Genomic DNA, 19,572 nt, shown 5'->3' with positions numbered 1-19,572 from the left:
TGGGTTGTTTAGCAATATAATGCGCTGAGGTGAAAGCTCAAACAGGCTGCATGCCAGCATGTCCAGTCCCTCACAGAAGCACAGATAGTGACATCAAGTAGCACACAGCATAAAAGGAGGGAAAGCAACTGAAATTCCATGAGGCTTCATACTTCGCAGTCTGGTTGATTCATTTGCAACAACACCAAGATTTACCATTGCTCCAGTCTAAGAAATTTACCACCGCCTATCATTCCATAGAATAGGGTGGTTTCCTATTATTTTTTTATTGCCTAAATTGAAAGATTATTTCTCCTGGAGTACGCATTTCACGCTTTTAGATTTTTAAATGACGATATGTATTTTTTGCGATTAAATGAAAAGTGAAAATTTTCAAGTGCCCGATGACTAAGTATGAATGCTGGGAAAAGCCCGTGTGACGTAATCCTGGTTCCCACTGCCGTCGTGTGAGGTGATCTTGGGGCGAGGCTTTGAGCGCTGATACGATGCAGGCTGCTAGCAGGTAGCGCTTGGCTTAAATAAGGATTATTAATATCTTATCAAACAAAGGAAACTTTCCGAACATAGCCAGTTTTAACAGGTGATTATTAAGAGATGTTTCCCTGAGCTCTGTGCCTCATGTATACATTGGTAATCTCAGACGATGTAAAACTCCTATCTCCTTGTATAGAAACTAGGTCCCATTAAGCATTAGAGGCATCAAAGAACCGCGATACAGTTTTATCAGTAATTGTTTGAATTTTCAGCGGAAAATACCAAAATTATAGAATGTTCATATAAATGCACTAATTAAGTGCATAGAAAAATGGCTTTGGGTTGCGCATTGGCAAAATGATTGACAAAGCAATGCTTTGCATGATTTTTATTTAGTACAGCGCTCATAAATTGTTTGAATAGTTGTTACAAAAGTAAGGAAATTTAGTGAAGCACAATAAAAAGGCACATTTTGTCTGGATTTATGCTTATGTTCATCGGATAGAAATTTCTCCATCGTCACACCAATCCCGATCCTGTATAAGTGTTGACAATAGGTATGTTAGTTACGGTGGTGCAAAAAAACTCAAGTTACAAATTCAGTGTCGCTATAGCGCGGAAAAGTTGCGATACGTTAGTACAAGAAAAACAAAAAGAATTATTAAAATTGGACGTCATCTTCCGTTCCCGCAAAGTACCTGAAAAAATGACAAAAATGAAAAAAATTGTTTTTTTTTTGTTGTAAAAATAATATAAACTTTATATATTTTTAATGCTATAGCTAAAAATGATTACAAATAGTATAGTTTATTATTAGTATATACATATACATGGCTTTAAACAGATGTATCCCATCGTGCAAGATCATTAAAAATGTATAAATATTGCAAATTAGGCAATTTTTCAGAGTTGTGTCATAATAACTTAAGGCAAATTTTAGTGAAGTTTTAGTTATCCCAGTAGATCAAAAAGAGACAATATAGCTGACCACTAGACTTAAAAGGCAAAATTGTGCTTTAAAAAGGCAGCATGTTAACCCAGCATTTTAAATGAAATCGAGAGTGAAGATGTTGAGGTTTTAAATGACGCCCCAGTTCAACAATCAAGGAGCAATTTGATGACTATGAAGATTACACGTCTAGTTCGACCCAGAAAAATTAATCACCATGGCAAATGAGGGTAAAATTACAAACTACAGCTTTGCATTGTGATTGTGACTGTGCAGCTGCTGTTATAGCATCAAGTGCACTTGAAGACATTGGTGTTATAACTGAAGGAGATACTTCTAACAATAAGTTCATTGACTGATGTGAAATTAGAAGGGAAAGGAGAAATACTCTGAGCGATTTACAGCAAATCCATCTTCATTTAGGTGAACTACACGGGTAATACTTTGATGGAAGGATAGACGATACCCTAGTAATAGAAACGAATTATTCGAAAGAGTACCGTAGGACAGTTAAAGAGGAACACCATTCTCTAATAAAATAACCGTCCTCTGTGTATGCAAGTCATATTTATCCAAGCTCCGGGTCTACTAAAGACATTTGGCCTCCATATTATCTCATTTCTCTGATAAAGGAGTATCGTTGAAGTACTTATATTTAGTTTTGCTGTGATGGCACGAACACAAACATTGGATGGAAAGGTGACACTGTTAGAGAGATCGTAGGACACATTGGACATCCGCTGCAGTGGGCAGTTTGTTTATATCATTTCATTGAATTACTTTCCCGCCATATTTTTCAGTATTTGGATGGTGAAATAAGTGGCCAAAAATCTTTATGTGGGAATTCGGACATAAACTGAATGGTTATGGAAAGCTTCCAAAACGGCATTTTCAAACAATTGAAAATGAAATTCTACAAGTGGATGAATAAATTTTCAGCAAGGTCCAAAGATACCTTATTGACATAAGTCAAGCAATCACACGTGGTGACTTTCCAAATGACTTAGCAAACCGTGATCCTGGACCAATTTCACATGCTAGATGGCTTACCTATGCAAATAGAGTTCTCCGACTTTACGAATACCCGTCAGATGCTTTTAAAGATATAGTTACTTTTATTGTAAATCTTACATGCCTGTTCGTGTGTACAGAGCAATAGAAACCTCTAGATACTTGTCTGAAGATTAAAATAAAGTAGTTTTTCCGGTTATTGAACGGAGCTCTTACTTTGCTCACCCAGAGAACGTATTGATGGCGATGGTTTTTGATTACAGAAGGCACATTAGAGAGCAAGGGCTAAAAGGAGTATTATAAGCCACAGACTTAACCAAAAGGCAAACCTATCGGAAACTTAATTACAGTGGAACCTCGTTAAAGCGAGTACGGGCTATAGCGAGACCCCCGCTATTACGGGCCATAGCGAGGGTTTCACCGCCGGAAAAACTTACACCAAGATTCCTTAATCTCTGTAATTGACGCGATCTGTTAAATGGCGATCTGTTAGAAATGAAGTTAATGTAGTGCTCAAATTTATGTGGTAAACTGCAGAAACAAATGCAATATGTTATTTCACTTCACTGCCGCTTAACCTACAGGAACAATAAACATACACCAATGGAAACATTTGAGGCATTAAATAACCGCGATACAGTTTCATCAGTTAATTATTGAATTTTCAATCGAAAATACCAAAATTATAGAAAGATTACGTAAATGCGCTAATTAAGTGCATAGAAAAATGGCTTCGTCGGTTGTGCATTGACATAATGATTGACAAAACAATGCTTTGCATGATTTTTATCCAGTGTAGCACTTATAAATTGTTTGGATAGTTAGTCGTAGTTTGAGTAAGGAAATTTAAAGATGCAAAAAAACTTTGCCTTTCGCCTGGATTTATGCTTACGCTTATCAGATACAAATTTATCTGTCGCCGCACCACTCCTGTTCCTGTATAACTGTTCGCAACAGGTATATTGGCTATTATGCCCCTCATCTGGTAAAGCGACAATTCGCTATAGCGAGTGTTTATTGGTGCACCGTGGGGTCTCGTTTTATCGAGGTTGCACTGTACTCCTACCATGGACTTCAAAGCAACTGATTGTATAGAATTTATTGACTGGAATGTAGTAAAACTATCTACTCCACCTCTTCTTCGGAGAATTGCCAACGAAGAAATTGCTTCCTTCATTGAATCAGGCGATAAAACAGATTGGGATATTAAAAAATTCCCGTGTCACACGCAAACAGTGGAGCCGTGAGTGAAATTGTTAACAGGCATCCCTTAAGCTTTGTGGTTATCGATCCAGAGATGAATTTATTAGGGCTATATTCAAATCAAGGTCCATTATGTCAGACTTAACCACCAAATCGTAGTACAAAGTAGCATTCAAAAACAAAAAGTTAAAAGTAGGACAAAAATGTTAGTATTGTAATTAGCACTAACCCTCTTTGGTTGGATTGAGAAAAGGGTGTGGGTGGAACCCGAAGTAAGGCCACCTCCCCGCTGCGAGTTCAGGGATGTTTAAATATTATTAAATCAAATCTTAACAAAGGAAGAGCTGCATAATCAAACATGTATATTAGACTAAAATATTACCTCAAGTAATTTTTACACAACTCTGATTGCAAAATTTATACATTTTTAATGATCTTCCATGGTTGGATATAACTGTTTGAAACCATCTATATATTAATATTAATAATAAGCTATGCTGTTTGCAATAATTTTTTGCTGCAGTGTTAAAAAATATAAAGTTTATTTTATTTTTTTACCACGAAAAAAAACAACAATTTTTTTCATTTTTGTCATTTTTTCAGGTGCTTTGCGGGATCGGAAGATGACGTCCGATTTTAATAGTTCTTTTTTTGTTTTTCTTGTACTAACGTATCGCAACTTTTCCGTGCTATAGCGACACTAAATTTGTAACTTGAGTTTTTTCGCACCACCCTAATGTTAGTGGATGTTTGCTCCACCTCCGGTAAAGTGACAATTTGCTATAGCGAGTGTTCAATTGAGCACTGAGGGATCTCATTTTATCTACGCTGCACTGAATTTGTATAGTAACATTTTCTCAGCTGCAAGAGGTACAGTCTTTGTCCAAATATTTTAAATTCAGTTCATTAGTGCTTTGATTAGTAGATGCAATTATATATTTGATGTAAGCTCAAGATTAGTATCAATTTGATAATTTTTGGGTCCTTTATTGTGTCATTTTGAGGTTCTAATTTAATTACTTACAGTGGAACCTCGTTAAAGCGAGTACGGGCTACTGCGACACCCCCGCTATTACAAGAGTTAGCCGAGGCACCGTCAATAGACCCTATAATAAGCATGTCTAAAAAATTCGTTTTTACGAGGCCCTTTAGGAGCTTCCATTCGCCAAGGCGAGGGTTTCCATCGACGGAGAACCTTCTCCAAGAGTTCCTAATCTCTGTAATTTCTTGCGATCTGATAGAAATGAAGTTAACATGGAGTGTACAGTCTCAAATTCATGCAGTAAACTGGCGTTCGATAAATAAGTAGTTCATTTTGGTGAAAATGTTGCGGAATTAACATTCGCGAGTGCTTGATTTTCTTTTGTTCCTCGGGCGGCAGAAAGCAGTCGGCAGCGTACCCGCACGTCCGTGAGTTGCGTGAATAGAAAGCATTTGATGGCAGACACCATGGCCAAAAACACCAAACACTTCTAAGCAAGAAAATAAAAATGATAGAGTAATATGAGAGTGGCGTAATTAATTTATCTTCCTATTCGCTCTTCCCAATAAAAAAACAAAAGCGCCCAAGGAATGCTGACTACGAAGAGTTAGAAGTAGCTTTGTTCGGGTGGTTTTTCCCTCTTCAATCTGCAGGAACTTCTGAGAAAGGGCTATGCCTAAGCCTAAAGCGGAGTATTTCAGGGATAGATTGCAAATCAAAACCTTCCGTAGTTCGGAAGGTCGATTATACTAATTCAAAGCACGAAAGCGTTATTTCCCACATATTATTATTGCGTTAGCATAATTGCTGGTGATGCCTGCGGTGTAAACCCGAAGTCGTGGAAGAAAACTCTCAGATCCTAAGTATCTTAAGAAGTATTCCCCGCGTGACATAAAATAGATGAAACGAAACTCTTTTACAACCTACTCCCCGACAAAACCCTTGCAGTACGAGGTACTTCTTGCAACGACGCTTCCGAGGTAGGTAGTGCGACTTAGCGATGATTTAGGATGTACGATGCAATGATACTCAGCGTGAATTTATCAGATGGACGTATTTATTCTCTGTTGCCGTTACAAGTAATAGTCACGATCACAATGTACTATTCAAAATGGTGAATTATTCATGTCAGTGGTTGGAGTCGTAGTGGTGCTCTCTTCCGACACCCGGGCGGCCGAGCCTGGTGGCCGCTGGAAGAACTCTCAGAACAACTGACTCTCGTTTGGCGCCATGCATTCGGCCCTGCCACAGATGGCATATGTGAAGAGCTGATGCTACGCTTTCAGTTTATTTATTGTAAAAATTCTGCATTCCTTTTTCAAGTTTTTCAGTCATTATTGAGAATTTTAAATCAATAAATTCAAAATCGTAAGATTTTTTGGCCTTAGAGTCCATCAGATGCGTATGCCTTTCCGTTTCTTTGCCAAAAATAATACCCATGTGAGTTATATTTGTCGCAGTTTCTGCATCTTGCTTTCGTTTTATTTAAGTGACATCAGCATAATACCTCCGTGATATTTTTTCGTGAAATAATATCACGTATATATGTTTTCTTAAATTACCAATTTTAATTCAAGCCGTTTTCATTGCAGTGCCGTGGTAAACTTATTGTCAGTCTATTATTTCAAATACGTCGCAAGCATAACATTCAAAAAGAGACTTTTTTAACAACGGCAATTTAGTCACATCATTTTGCATGCTTAGCAAACTTTTTACCATAGATAATGAAAACATTACATTATATGGTAGATAAAGTCTTCCAATGCAGGATCGTTTTACAACCTTCCACCATTTTCGTCTGCATAAACAAATGCAATACGTGATTTCACTTCACTGCTGCTTAACGTGCAGTAACAATTAATATACACCAATGGAACTATTTGAGGCATTAAATAACCGCAATACAGTTTTATCAGTTATTTTTTGAATTTTCAGTGGAAAATGCCAAATTAATAGAATGATCACGTAAATGCACTAATTAAGTACATAGAGAAATGGCTTCGTTGGTTGTACATTGGCATAATGATTGACAAAGCAATGCTGTGCATGATTTTTATTCAGGACGGCGCTTATAAATTGTTTGAATAATTAATTGTTTTTTAAGTAATGAAATTTAGTGATGCAAAAAACTTCGCCTTTCGTCTGAATTTATGCTTACGTTGATCGGATATAAATTTCCTTGTCACTGCACCACTCCTGTTCCTGTGTAACTGTTTACAATACGTATATTGGCTATTATTTGCTCCACCTTCGGTTAAGCGACAATTCGCTATAGCGAGTGTTTATTTGAGCCCCGTGGGGTGTCGTTTTATCGAGGTTGCACTGTAATTTCATTCGTGTTGTGTTCCATACATACGCATAAAAAATGATAGAATGATAGCTAGACTCTTTGACAGATATATACATGCAAATATAAACACGAGGGAGAAGTATGAAAGACACACCTGAGATTCCATGGGATAATTTAGGCTGCAAGTCAATGATTTAAAACAAGGAAATTATGAAAATGATATGAACAAATAATTAAAGGTATGGAATTATCTTCAGGCAATTGACAATAAAAAATGTTTAGGAAAAACTAACAAGTGTTCTTTAAGGCAATGTAAAAATAACTCACAGGATGCTCATCAGAATATGATGAACAGCGTACAAGTTTAAGCTTTGATTCACCACTGGCATTTTTCATACGCCCAGATTGGTTACTCCGTTTATATGATGGATTAGCTTTTGTAAAAACAATAATTTCATCATCACTTTGCTCCATTCCATCAACTGTTCCCCCATGGATTATAGTATAACCACCATCAACACCTTCTAAAGATGAGGCAAGGTCCTAGGAAATATAAAAAAGGAGAAAACCATTGATGAATGTGCACTTACACCAACTTATTCACTGGCTAGAGGTTTGATAGCTTTTTCATCAGATTCAACAATGATCAGCAACTACTAGGTACTTTAAAAATTAAACATGCTTTTCAATAGAGAGAAAAGATACTAGGTGCAATGTTTAGTATGGTTATTACATACTTCTATTACATACTGGAATCCTGGACAAAAGAAATGAACTATGTACTTGGGCCTGGATGGAGGGCACCACTATTGAAACTCGGCTTCATACATACGAAGTATTGTCACGATGGATAGTCACAATCTGAAAGCAGACCTGATTATTGAGGCTTAGGAGACTTTTTGATCCCCTACCTTTGAGTGAATAACAATAATAAAAACATAGTGTTGCTACCCTAAGATTGACATTCTGCAGCCCTCCATTTCTCCCTCTCCCAAGCTAGTTATTTTACCTACCAGTGGCTCTACTCCACATATGCTTCTGGATCTGTATAAAGAAATTAACCCTTGGTCCTTCAGTGAGGACTTAACCATCAATTTTTCCTTCCATTGTGTCTCACATATAACTGCTGAGCCTCATTACATGGCCAATACATGGCATTCTTCTTCGGCATACAGTGAACCACAATGTCCTTTCTTCTCCCATACTCCTAGGTACAACCTCATTTCTCAACCTATCCATGAATTTCTCTTCAGCATCATCCTTCAGCAACAGATCACTAAGGCCTCTACTCTTTTATGATCACTTTTTCTGATAGTTGAGTATCTGAATCATAGATTGCAACTGCCCACATGAATGTTTTCATGTACCATATTCTACTACTCTACTGTCCCAGGTAATGGAGCTCCCCACATAGGTGAATGACTCCACTTGCTCCAATATCTCTCCATTGAGGCAAATGTTGGCCACAGTTTTCTCTCTTCTGCATACAAGTACCTCAGATTTCTTCCAATTTATTTTCACATGGTATTCCTGAAACACTTTTTCAATTTTGGTCATCAAGTCCTGTAGGTCTTCAATGCCTGCAATGAATGCTATGTCATCTACAAATTGTAGAATGTTTACTTCATCTCCATTCACCTTGATGTTCTCCCATGCCTTTTATTGCTTCCACCATATACATAGAGCGATGGGTGAAAGGTGATATCCTTACTGAACCCCTTTGTTAATTTTTGTCCCTAGATTTCTTTGGTCATTGTAGTCTAGTCCAAGTCTCTCCATCATATTGAACATCTTTTCGCATTTGACATTATCAAATGTTTTTTCCAAGTCCACATAGGCTACATACAATGGGTTTCTTACATGGATCTTCTTGTCAACCAGCAGTTTAAGGCATAGTATTGCCTCCCTTGTCCCTATATTCTCCCTAAATCCTAATCAGTTTTCCATCAATTTTTCTTCGACTTTGCCTTCAATCCACCTTTTATCGGCTGAGTGAGGATTTTGGAGGCATGTGATATTAGGCTCAGGGTTTGGTGCTCCTCACAGTTTTCAGCCCTCGCCTTGTTTCATGGTCACCATTGCACTCCACTTGAAGCCTTCTAACCAGTTTCTGGATATGTAGCAGTCTCAAATTATTTCTTCTTTCGTTTCTTTAAAAGAAAAACTAAGCAAGAGCCGTTTTGCTAGAGTAACATTATGAATTATATCTAAAGCAGTCTTTCTATCATATTTAACTATAATTTGAATTATTATGAAAGGTAATGAAGAAAATTTTGATTAAGTTCATGCATTCATCACTGAGCTTAGTTCATAATTAAGCAAATAAATGTTATGAGTCTTCTTTGACATCCTTTACCATTTTTATGGTAAGTTTTTCTATGCCTGACTTATCTCAATGATGTCGACCCATTTTTCACGTTAATTTATCACAATAAATTAAAAGATCATTTTCAAGAAATTTTTTGTGAACAGTACAGCCAATATAGAATTCAATTTCTCTTATATATATATAAAAAATCTTTTTCACTATTTCATCAAAACTAAAACAAGAAAATAAAGCATAGTACCATTCCTTTCCTCTTCCTAGGCCTCATTGCTTCAATTCTAGCCTGATGCCTGGCACTTATCTCCTCCCTCGTAGGACCTCTATGCACATCAGCCAACTCCTCACCATCAATTAGGCAAACACCTGGTGTAGGTGAGGTTGGGACATGGGGTCGTAAATACCTTGCTTGCTCTGAGAACAAAAAACACAGCACTGATTAGGAAAATGTCAATCATGGTGGCAAATAATATTTTTAATATATCAATTTGAAAAAATATTATTTTATATCCAGTCCAAAAATGGAGGTGCATGAGCCCATATAAGAAAATGTGCTTTATGGAAAAGAACTGAACGGTATATGATGGAAAAAAAAGTTTAGACTATAAGTTCCATGGAAATGGTTTGACCACATGATTGTTCACATGCAACATAAATATTGACTGCTTTTCCATACCAAAGAAAACTGACAAAGAAATATGACTAAATCATGGAAATAGTATTATATGGTAATCCATTATGCATAATGAAGTTTTCTAAGCACTACATAAGAAGTGACTACAGGGTTTTCCTCAAAAGTGATGCATTGCATTTTCTGCTGATGCAACTGCACATTGCAGACTGACTGGATCCATTGAGGTAAGTGTTGGGAGGTCAAAATTTTCCAGGGATCTGATAGCCAGTTGCCTCTGAGCTCATAGATGGTGAACTCATGTAATTTTATGAGCTGCTATAATGAGACCTCATTGAAGTAAAATAGAGAAATCTCTAGATCAATGAGCACCAATCAATTGATGCTTGACTTAAAAAGAATATGCTGGAAACTTCAAATTCTGAAACAAGCTTTGGTGGAAGACATCTTCTGCTGATATCAGTTGAACTAAAGGTGTTCCTGGAGGCATGAGCGGAGGTTGATGATGAAACTTGCTTGGGATGCCTGTCAACTTTGCAGACTATGGCTATCGTCGTTGATGCCAAAGGGATTGTGCATCATGTATGTGTCTCCTGGAGAGACCAAGAAAGCTCAGTTTGCTCACGAGGTAGATCCACAAAGTGATCTGCACCTCACTTGAGATCAGGAATTTGAGGATATTGCACCATGACAATGTGCCAGCATATATGTACCACCTTTGTTATCACCCATTGCCTGACAGGCCATGAGCCATCACCATACAATACTTCTTTTCATTTCCCTCCCTCATAAGTGAGTTGAAAGTGTAACGTCTGATTTTTTGAAGTTGTTATTTTGGTTGTGAAGGGTTTGTTTGGGAGAGGGGATTGTTGAGAGGGATGTGAAAAGGAGAGGTTTTGTGGAGAGAATTGAAGTAAATAAAAAAGGTTATGAAAATTAATCGTCTTACGTTACAGACGTAAGTGAGAGCCCACGTTTTTCTGGCGACGAGGATGGGATGTTTGACACAGGTTTGGAAAAATTAGCCTGAGTGAAATTGAGAAGACGCAGCGGCCGGGTTGAGCGTTGGAACGGTTGCTGGTTCGAGGAAGCGGACTGGAGATGGTATTTGCTTCAAGGAAGGACGCACATTGAGAAGTTGGAGCTGCAAGCAAAGACGACTTGGTGTTTTTCGGAAGAAGTGGAAGTTTAATTCGTTGGTGTGGCATTTTTGCTTCGGGAAAGGTGAGTACCCTTTTTGCCGGATGGTGTGAGCTTACTGGGTGCTGTTTCTGACTTCCTCATTTTAGTGAGTTGTTTAGGTGATAGATTTGCGGAAAAACTTAAACAATGTCGTATTTGGCTAGAGTCCCTAAAGATGTTTTGTGCAAAATCGCATATGAAGTAGGAGCTGACATGGGGAGGGAAGCTAGAGTCGTAGAGTACAAACAAGCGATACTAAAAAGTAAAGATTATGATGAGGAATTTGTTAAAGAGATGCTGAAGTTTTTGACTGAAGAGAAAAGATTGGAACGGGAACGAGAGGTAGAAGAGAGAAGATTAGAACGGGAAGCGGAAGAGAGAAGATTGGAACGAGAAGACGCTGAAAGACAGAGAAGTTTTCAGTTAGAAATGGAGAAACTAAAATTTTCACAAACCAATTTAAACCGCGAGTGTGATGGATTGGAGACGGAGTCCGCTCAGAGGACACTGCCGAAAATAGATATAACTCGGCATATGGATAAATTTGATCCTCACGGGGAAAACATTAGTTTATATCTTGAACGTTTTGAAAGGCAGGCAGATAGGGCCGGTATTCCGGAACACCAATTAGTATTTTACTTGACGGGATTACTATCAAACGAGATTAATGATATAATTTCTCGAGAACCTAGGGAAAAAGCTGATAGTTATGAATTTGTGAAAAATTTACTGCTTAAGAAATACAAATTGAGCTCAGAAATGTTCAGACAGTTATTTTACAAGCAGTCCAAATCAAATGGTATGGCGTGGAGTGATGTAGTATATAGAATGACTAATTATTTCCAAGGATGGATTGACGGGATGGATATAATTTCTTTTGAGGAGTTAAAAGGACTGATGGTGACTGATCAGATGAAAAGAAAAGTACCCATAGAGGTGCGAGATCTCCTGATAGACGAATGGCCAAATTTTAAGGATCCGAATGTATTGGCTGAGAAGTTGGATAGTTTTGATGCTATTATAGAAAGCATGGGACGGAAAACCACGGATCATTACATTAAGGATCAACAAAATAAAAGGATCCAGTTTACAAAGCCGAAGACTGTTTCTGTAAATTCTGATGAAGAAAGGCGTGACTTGGCTATGGAAAAGATGCCTAAATCATCGTCTTCGGGACTTAATTTCGAAAAGAGGTTTCAACCCAAGTGCTACGGGTGTGGTTCCACTCAACATTTTCTCGCAAATTGCCCAAAGAAAAAAACGAAGGATAACGAAGAAAAAGAATTCGTTGGTTCTTTAAAAAATGAAAATAATAAAAATATGTTTGGCAAATACTTGACAGAGGGAATGGTAAATGGGTATTCAATGAAGATATTACGAGATACAGGTGCAACAATCGATGTAGTGGCTCAGAAATATGTTGCCCCACACATGTATACAGGAGAAACTGTTTGGATACAGCAAGCTTTAGAAGTACGCGATCGTTTTCTTCCTATAGCAGAAGTAGAAGTAATTGGAGAGTTTGGTCGAGTATTTGGGAAGGCTGTGGTAGTACAGAATGATTTGGATCGCGGTGTATATATTTTGGGAAATACCACCGCAGAACTAATTGAAAAATGTCAATTAGAGCAACAAGAAAAACATTGGATAAATACGGTGCAGACTCGAGCGGCAAAGAGAAGAGGTGAATTAGAAGCGGAACGAATAAAACATATGGAAGAAGGGAAAAATAAGGAATCTTCAGAGGAAATAGGCGATAGAGACTCAAATCAAGAAGGAGGATGCCGGTTTGAAGTCGGCAGAACGCCGAAAGAGGCGAATAGCGTGATCTCAATAAGACAAGATGAATTAATTGAAGCACAGAAAAATGACTCATCGCTACAGGAATGTTTTCGGGAATTAAAACCCGCAGGGGCAGAGAGCAAGAATGAAGAAGGATTTTTTCTTAGAAACAAAGTGCTTGTTCTGAGAAGAAAGGATAAGTTAAACGAAATGAAGAATTTAGTTGTTATACCAACGCAGTATAGATTTCAGATTTTACAAATATGCCATGAGACAACGCTAGCCCATTTAGGTGTTACAAAATCAAAAAGTCAACTATCGCGTTATTTTTATTGGCCAAAGTGGTATGTTGACCTGGAAAATTACATACGAACGTGCGATGTATGTAAAAAGGCTGGGAAGGGAGGTGACAGAAAGAAAGCTCCCTTAACCATTGTTCCATCTATGCCAGAAGTTTTCTATCGAATTAACATCGACACTTGTGGACCACTACCAGAAACTAGTTCAGGAAAGAGGTATATTTTGTCGGCGATATGCGTGTCTTCGAGATTTCCCGAAGCAATAGCGATTGAGGATATTTCTTCACCAACGATTGTGGAGGTATTAATTGACTTATTTTGTCGAATAGGCTTCCCACATGAAGTTCAGTCGGACCGTGGAACGTCTTTTACCAGTGAGCTGACTACAAGTTTCTTTAACAAGTGTGGTATTAGTATTGTATATTCATCTATTCAACATCCTGAGTCTAATCCGGTTGAAAGAATGCACCGAACACTCAAAAAGGTTTTAAGAGCTATGAGTGTAGATTTCGGAAACGAATGGGACAAATATCTGCCGGCTGCCTTATTTGCATTGAGGACCACTACACATGAAAGTCTTGGATTTGCACCAGCCGAATTGGTATACGGAAAAAACTTACGTACCCCATTAACGTTGATACAAGAAAAATGGTTGGAAGAGAATCCGGAGGAACAATCAGTGGTGGAGTATGTGTTAAATTTGTTGAATAAACTGGAGAAAATGGAGGAGGAGAAGCTTAAAAGGAAAATATATTACGACCATCATGCAACTCACAGAAGTTTTGAAACAGGGGATTCAGTTCTGGTATTAATGCCGGGAAGGAAGAACAAATTATCTGTACAATGGATGGGTCCTGGTGTTATTGAGAAGAAGCTCTCCGACACAAACTACGTGGTCAGTTTGCCTGGGCGACGGGCAAAATCTCAAGTATTCCACGTGAATATGATAAAAAAATACCATAAAAGAGAAACGATGGAGGTGATAGTAAATTTTTTATCACAAGTCCCTGACAGTGAAACGAAGATTGTTCAGGACAACAACCCCAAAGATCTAGAATGTATCAAAGCAAGTTCATTACCTGATCGTTTAAATTTTTCTCAAATTAGTAGTCTTAGGGAATTGTTGAAGATGTATGCAGAAATATTTACGGATAAACCCGATATTACAGATATAATACAGCATGACATCGAGTTAGTCGATTCAGAGAAGGTGCAAATCAAGCCATATCGTTTGTCACCACGGCAAACAGAGATTTTGGAGAAGGAGGTGAAAAAGATGGTGGATATGGGAATAGTCACAGAGAGCCCTTCCGAATACACATCTCCAATGATTTTGGTGGAAGTGCCGGGGAAAGACCCAAGACCATGTGTGGATTATCAAAGATTGAACAAAAAAATTAAAACACAGTATTTTCCGGTACCTAACGTAGAGGAATGCGTGGAGCGAGTAGCTCGAGCTAAGTACATAACCTTGTTTGATTTAACTAAGGGTTACTGGCAGATTCCCATGACTGAGCGAGCAAGTATTTACGCTGCATTTATAACCAGTTTTGGAACTTTTAGACCATTACGAATGACCTTTGGATTGAAAAATGCTCCACATGACTTTTGCCGTTTAATGACTGAAGTACTTAGAGGATTAGAGAAATTTGCTGTGCCATATATTGATGATGTAGCTGTATTTTCAGAAACTTGGGATGAACATTTGAAACATCTTGAAGCAGTAATGACAAGAATCAAAGCTGCAAATTTAACAATAAAACCAGGAAAATGTAGACTCGCTCAGTATTCAGTGAAGTATCTTGGTCACGTGGTAGGACAAGGTAAACTGTCTCCGGTAGGCACGAAGATTCAGGCTGTGAGACAGTACCCGACACCGAAGTCCAAAACAGAGGTAAGAAGTTTCTTGGGATTGGCAGGATATTATCGAAGATACGTTCCTGATTTTTCTCGTATAGCAGCACCTTTAACAGATGCATTAAAAGGAAAATCCAAGAAAGGCAAGATAGAATGGACTGAGGAATGCAATCATGCATTCAATGAGTTGAAGAAGATGCTGGTGGCGGAACCGGTGCTTAGTGCACCAGATTTTTCCAAAGAGTTTGTGTTGCAAACGGATGCTTCGGATTTGGGAATTGGCGTAGTTCTTAGTCAAGCAGATAATCAAGGACATGAACACCCAATTGTATACTTGAGTAAGAAGTTCAATGAAACCGAACGTAAGTTTAGCACCATCGAAAAAGAATGTGCGGCAATAGTTTGCGGGGTAATAAAACTCCACGTTTATCTAGATGGCCACAGACCTTTTAAGGTAGTGTCAGATCACAATCCTTTACGATGGCTAGATATAACGTCAGGAAGTAATCCAAGGCTGTTGAGATGGTCATTGATGCTTCAACAATACGATTTTGAGATCGTGCATCGGCCGGGGTCAGCTCATAAGAACGCGGATGCGCTAAGCAGGGCGATGGGCGACATCAAATAGATTGGAAGTCGGTAAGTGTTCGGGTGTGGCACCATCTGGCAAGGGGTACTCCAACGGCATCGCAATAAAATTTTGTCCAGTGATTGAAGCATTAAAACATTTATGGACAAATGTCTTAAAAGGGGGAGGAAAGACTGTAACGTCTGATTTTTTGAAGTTGTTATTTTGGTTGTGAAGGGTTTGTTTGGGAGAGGGGATTGTTGAGAGGGATGTGAAAAGGAGAGGTTTTGAGGAGTATTGTGGAGAGAATTGAAGTAAATAAAAAAGGTTATGAAAATTAATCGTCTTACGTTACAAAAGATGCACATTTGGACACCAAGAGAACATCAATAATACCTTGATAACGCATTTCCAGAGCTTCAATGTTTTAGATGACAAGTTTCAGGGTGCTTTCTAGGTGTGGAGGGACCACTGGTAGAGGTGTATCAACGCATAAGAAGATTATTTTGAAAAATTTGAGGTCATTGTGTACGTGAATTGGATCAATATTTTTTTTGTAATTTGACACATTACTTTTGGAAAAACCCTGTGTGATTGCAATCAGGCATGAAGTTGCAAAGATATAAAAACCAATTAAGAGATATGGTATGAAAATATGTATCATTTTACTTGACTGAGATTCCTATGTGGATCTCCCACTGATGCCCAATTATACTACTACTCACGCCAAAAAGTCGTCATTCTAAGGTACACTCTCACAGAAGTTGGCTATGAAGAATGATGACTTATTGATGCCATTGGTAGCACACCTGACCAACGATTGAAGGAGCTGGATTCAAATTCAGGCCGAGGGTTGGGGTTAACAATAATAAAATTTAGCCAATATGTCAACTGGATGAGGAAATTTTCTCAAGTGTGCCAATGCAAGAATTCTACGTTACCATACTAGCCATACTTGTTATGGCAGACCATCTAAGTAAGCCACTTTATGCAATACATACAAATAGAAAGACATTATTGACATGACAGAGATAAGTATAAAAGAAAGACATTAAAAGTACCACCAAACATGGGTGACTGAGTAATTAAAAATTAGAGAAAAGCAATAACCAATATATCAATGATATTTTTCAAATAAAAATAAAACTACAGTAAAAGAATCTAGTTATTCAAATTAAATAAAACAAACATACCACAACCAAAATTGATGGCTCCAGTTTGTTCTAAATAGGCATGGATGCGTCCAATACAATTCACATCCCCACAATTTCGTAATCCAGCACGAACAGATGTTTTGGTGACATATTGAGGGCGACTGTTATACCAGCATTCAAGAATATGGTTGCGAATCTGTGGCAAAACACATATATCAACCTCATTGTGGTATACAATAAGAGAAACATACATCTATTTCCCTTCTACATTTAATGGTACAAATATGGTATGATATATTCATACATAGTATATATCAAATGAGAACTTTAAAAGTATTTTTAAAAGTCTAATACAAATTTGACATTGTTTGTATTTAAAATACGTAGATATTTTGTGTATGCATCAATCTACATAGAACATGGATGTCCCTATAAATTCCTCAAACAAAGTGCTGAAAAAGTTTCATTCAAAAAAAGCTAGATAATAAATTAAATTAAGCAAAAATCCCATCTTCAATTATCATAATTACACCAGCATAAGCCAAAATCTCTTATCCCATAATTATTGAAGAATAGAGGTTCACTGATCCCTAAAAATGAGGTGGAAGAGGGGACTTCCTAGTTTCAACCTCGCCTGAATAAAGACATTTTATTATTATTATTAAAAATTAGCACAAGAGTCAACCCATAAAAGTATTACAATAAAAAAGAAAATCATGATTATAACACTACAGTTGGCACCACGGAGGAAATGATAAAATGAACTTCCACAGAGTTGAGCCTGAGACAAAGGCAAAATTTCTTCCTTTAACCCTTAAGTGCACGCACCTGCAAGTATAGCGCCAGTGCACGCTTGCTGCTTTTTTTGCCACACTTTTACAATACTTTACTTTACTTTTACTATACTTTTCACTTTTTTTTACTTTTACTATACGCAAATTTCTTGATGATTACTAAGATTAATTCTTCTAAAGGAATTGCAGACGATAATCTAGACACTATCAAGTCAAAAAATACACACACACAAAACAGGAAATGGATATGCCAAATTGTTATTGCAATCACTAACATTATAAAAATAACAAACTTTAAAAATAAAATTAATTTTTCAATTTTTTCATCCTTATTGACCATCACTGTCTCTGTAATGACATTCGTGATCTTTTTTGACGCAGGTGGAATAATTATTGCATATAAATCGATAACATTCGTATATTTGCCGTCTTCTAATTTTTATATTTTCCACGTGTAAAACAATGACCCGCCCTACATTGAGGTTCATTTGTAGAAGCAGATACTTCAGGAATTTTCCCAAGTGTCATTGCTAGAAAAGCCTTTGTGTCTGCTGGAAGATTACCTTTTATCACCCTGGACTTCAGATGCTCATCTACAAGGCTAAACGCGAGAGCTTCCATGAACATCATTTTTGATCTTCGATGGATTTTTTTCAATATTATTAGCTACAAAAATCACTTGGTCGCTAAGAGTAGCCATGTAAAAAAAACAGAGAAATTGTGATAGAGGCCACCTTCGTGTTCGTCTAGAAGGGGAGTAATTTACACACTTCTGGTCCACAGAATCGACACCTCCCTTGGTTGAGTTGTAGTTTAGGATCATTTCAGGTTTCGCAGTTTCAAGATCGATGTCCTCTTTGGAGTACATCATAGAAAGCAGAATTTCACATTTGTTTGGTTTAGTGCAGTACAAAACAAGAATGCAGGTATCCTGGAAACAAAGAAATGAAGTTCCAGCCTATCGAATTTTGCAGGGTAGAAACTCTCTGTGAATTTAAGGTTTACTTCACGGTACCTAAGAAAGTTAGACCATACTATAGGAAATATATGGCTAAATCTAGACTTGAATAGTAATGTTTTGCTGTTATTTTCCCATTTGAATTCCCGTATTCCCGTTGCTATCCCGAACGCAGTTCTGCAAATCATCAGGCCTGTTCCATCTGTTTTACAAGCTCTTCTAGCATCTGGCTTGCAACTTTTATTTACAGAGAGAGTGTATTTAATTCCAAATAAAGATATTATTTCTACACGGGAAGTAGTGATGCAATCTCTGATTCTCGAGTACACATGAGATCTCAGTTTTCCTTCAATATAAAAGTTGGTATTCTCGACATTTTTTTCAATCACGTTCAGTGAAATCGTTTTCGGCAACAATTCGAGTTCGGTTGCAGCATTCTTTGGAAATGATGTTGGCCCTGGTGAAACACGAACAATGTCTTTAGCTTTTGTTTTGGTGTTAGCAAATTGTATCTAAGAGTTCAGCCAAAACGTTTAACTTTTTCCGTTGAACTAGATAAACGTTGAAATTATGTAGGCGGCTAACAAAATTTATTATCATCAGACTGCTAACTATCGCTCGAATGTAATGCATCTTCAAAAACATTCTTCCTCCCCTTCACTTTCATGTGAGAAATCAAAAAAATATTCATTATCGTGGTTGACCTGCCCTCCTATCTTCATTTTCAAGGTTTTGAAGCACTCATTAGAACTCATCAGGGTGATAAATACATTCTGACCTTGGAATATCATATACTCTACATTATTCGCCACCGACTCAATTTGTTCACAATTCGATAAAATCATAATACAATTTACATCCATAAGGAGGTTACGATTCCTGAATCTTGTTATAATGCCTTTGCAATATTATGTTCTTTTCCCGCAGGTAGATACACCAAGTGTCGCCTTCAAACTCCAATGCATAATACATTATAATAAATGTGCATAACTTATTTTTCGGTCACTAGTACAGTGTAAATAACACATATTTACACTGATGTAACTCATATTTGAGTATGAAGATGAAATTTTTAAATTGCGACATGTGGTTTGAGGTTGTGATGAATTATACAA

The 19,572-nt window shown here is 37.4% G+C and overlaps 1 protein-coding gene across 1 annotated transcript in view; it reads right to left on the bottom strand.

Annotated features, from left to right (window-relative positions):
• Positions 1-19,572, bottom strand: part of LOC124172198 (histone H2A deubiquitinase MYSM1-like) — a 36,308-nt gene that overhangs the window by 7,742 nt on the left and 8,994 nt on the right. The window contains exons 6-8 of the mRNA XM_046551621.1: positions 16,745-16,901; positions 9,477-9,646; positions 7,237-7,452 (exon numbers count right to left, since the gene is read on the bottom strand). Of these exons, the coding sequence (XP_046407577.1) occupies positions 7,237-7,452; positions 9,477-9,646; positions 16,745-16,901 (543 nt within the window). The remainder of the gene's footprint in view (positions 1-7,236; positions 7,453-9,476; positions 9,647-16,744; positions 16,902-19,572) is intronic.

The sequence above is a fragment of the Ischnura elegans genome, chromosome 1 (assembly GCF_921293095.1).
Source record: "Ischnura elegans chromosome 1, ioIscEleg1.1, whole genome shotgun sequence".
Classification (NCBI taxonomy): domain Eukaryota; kingdom Metazoa; phylum Arthropoda; class Insecta; order Odonata; family Coenagrionidae; genus Ischnura; species Ischnura elegans.
Note: the sequence above shows the minus strand (reverse complement) of the source record. Positions and strands in the feature narration are given on the sequence as shown.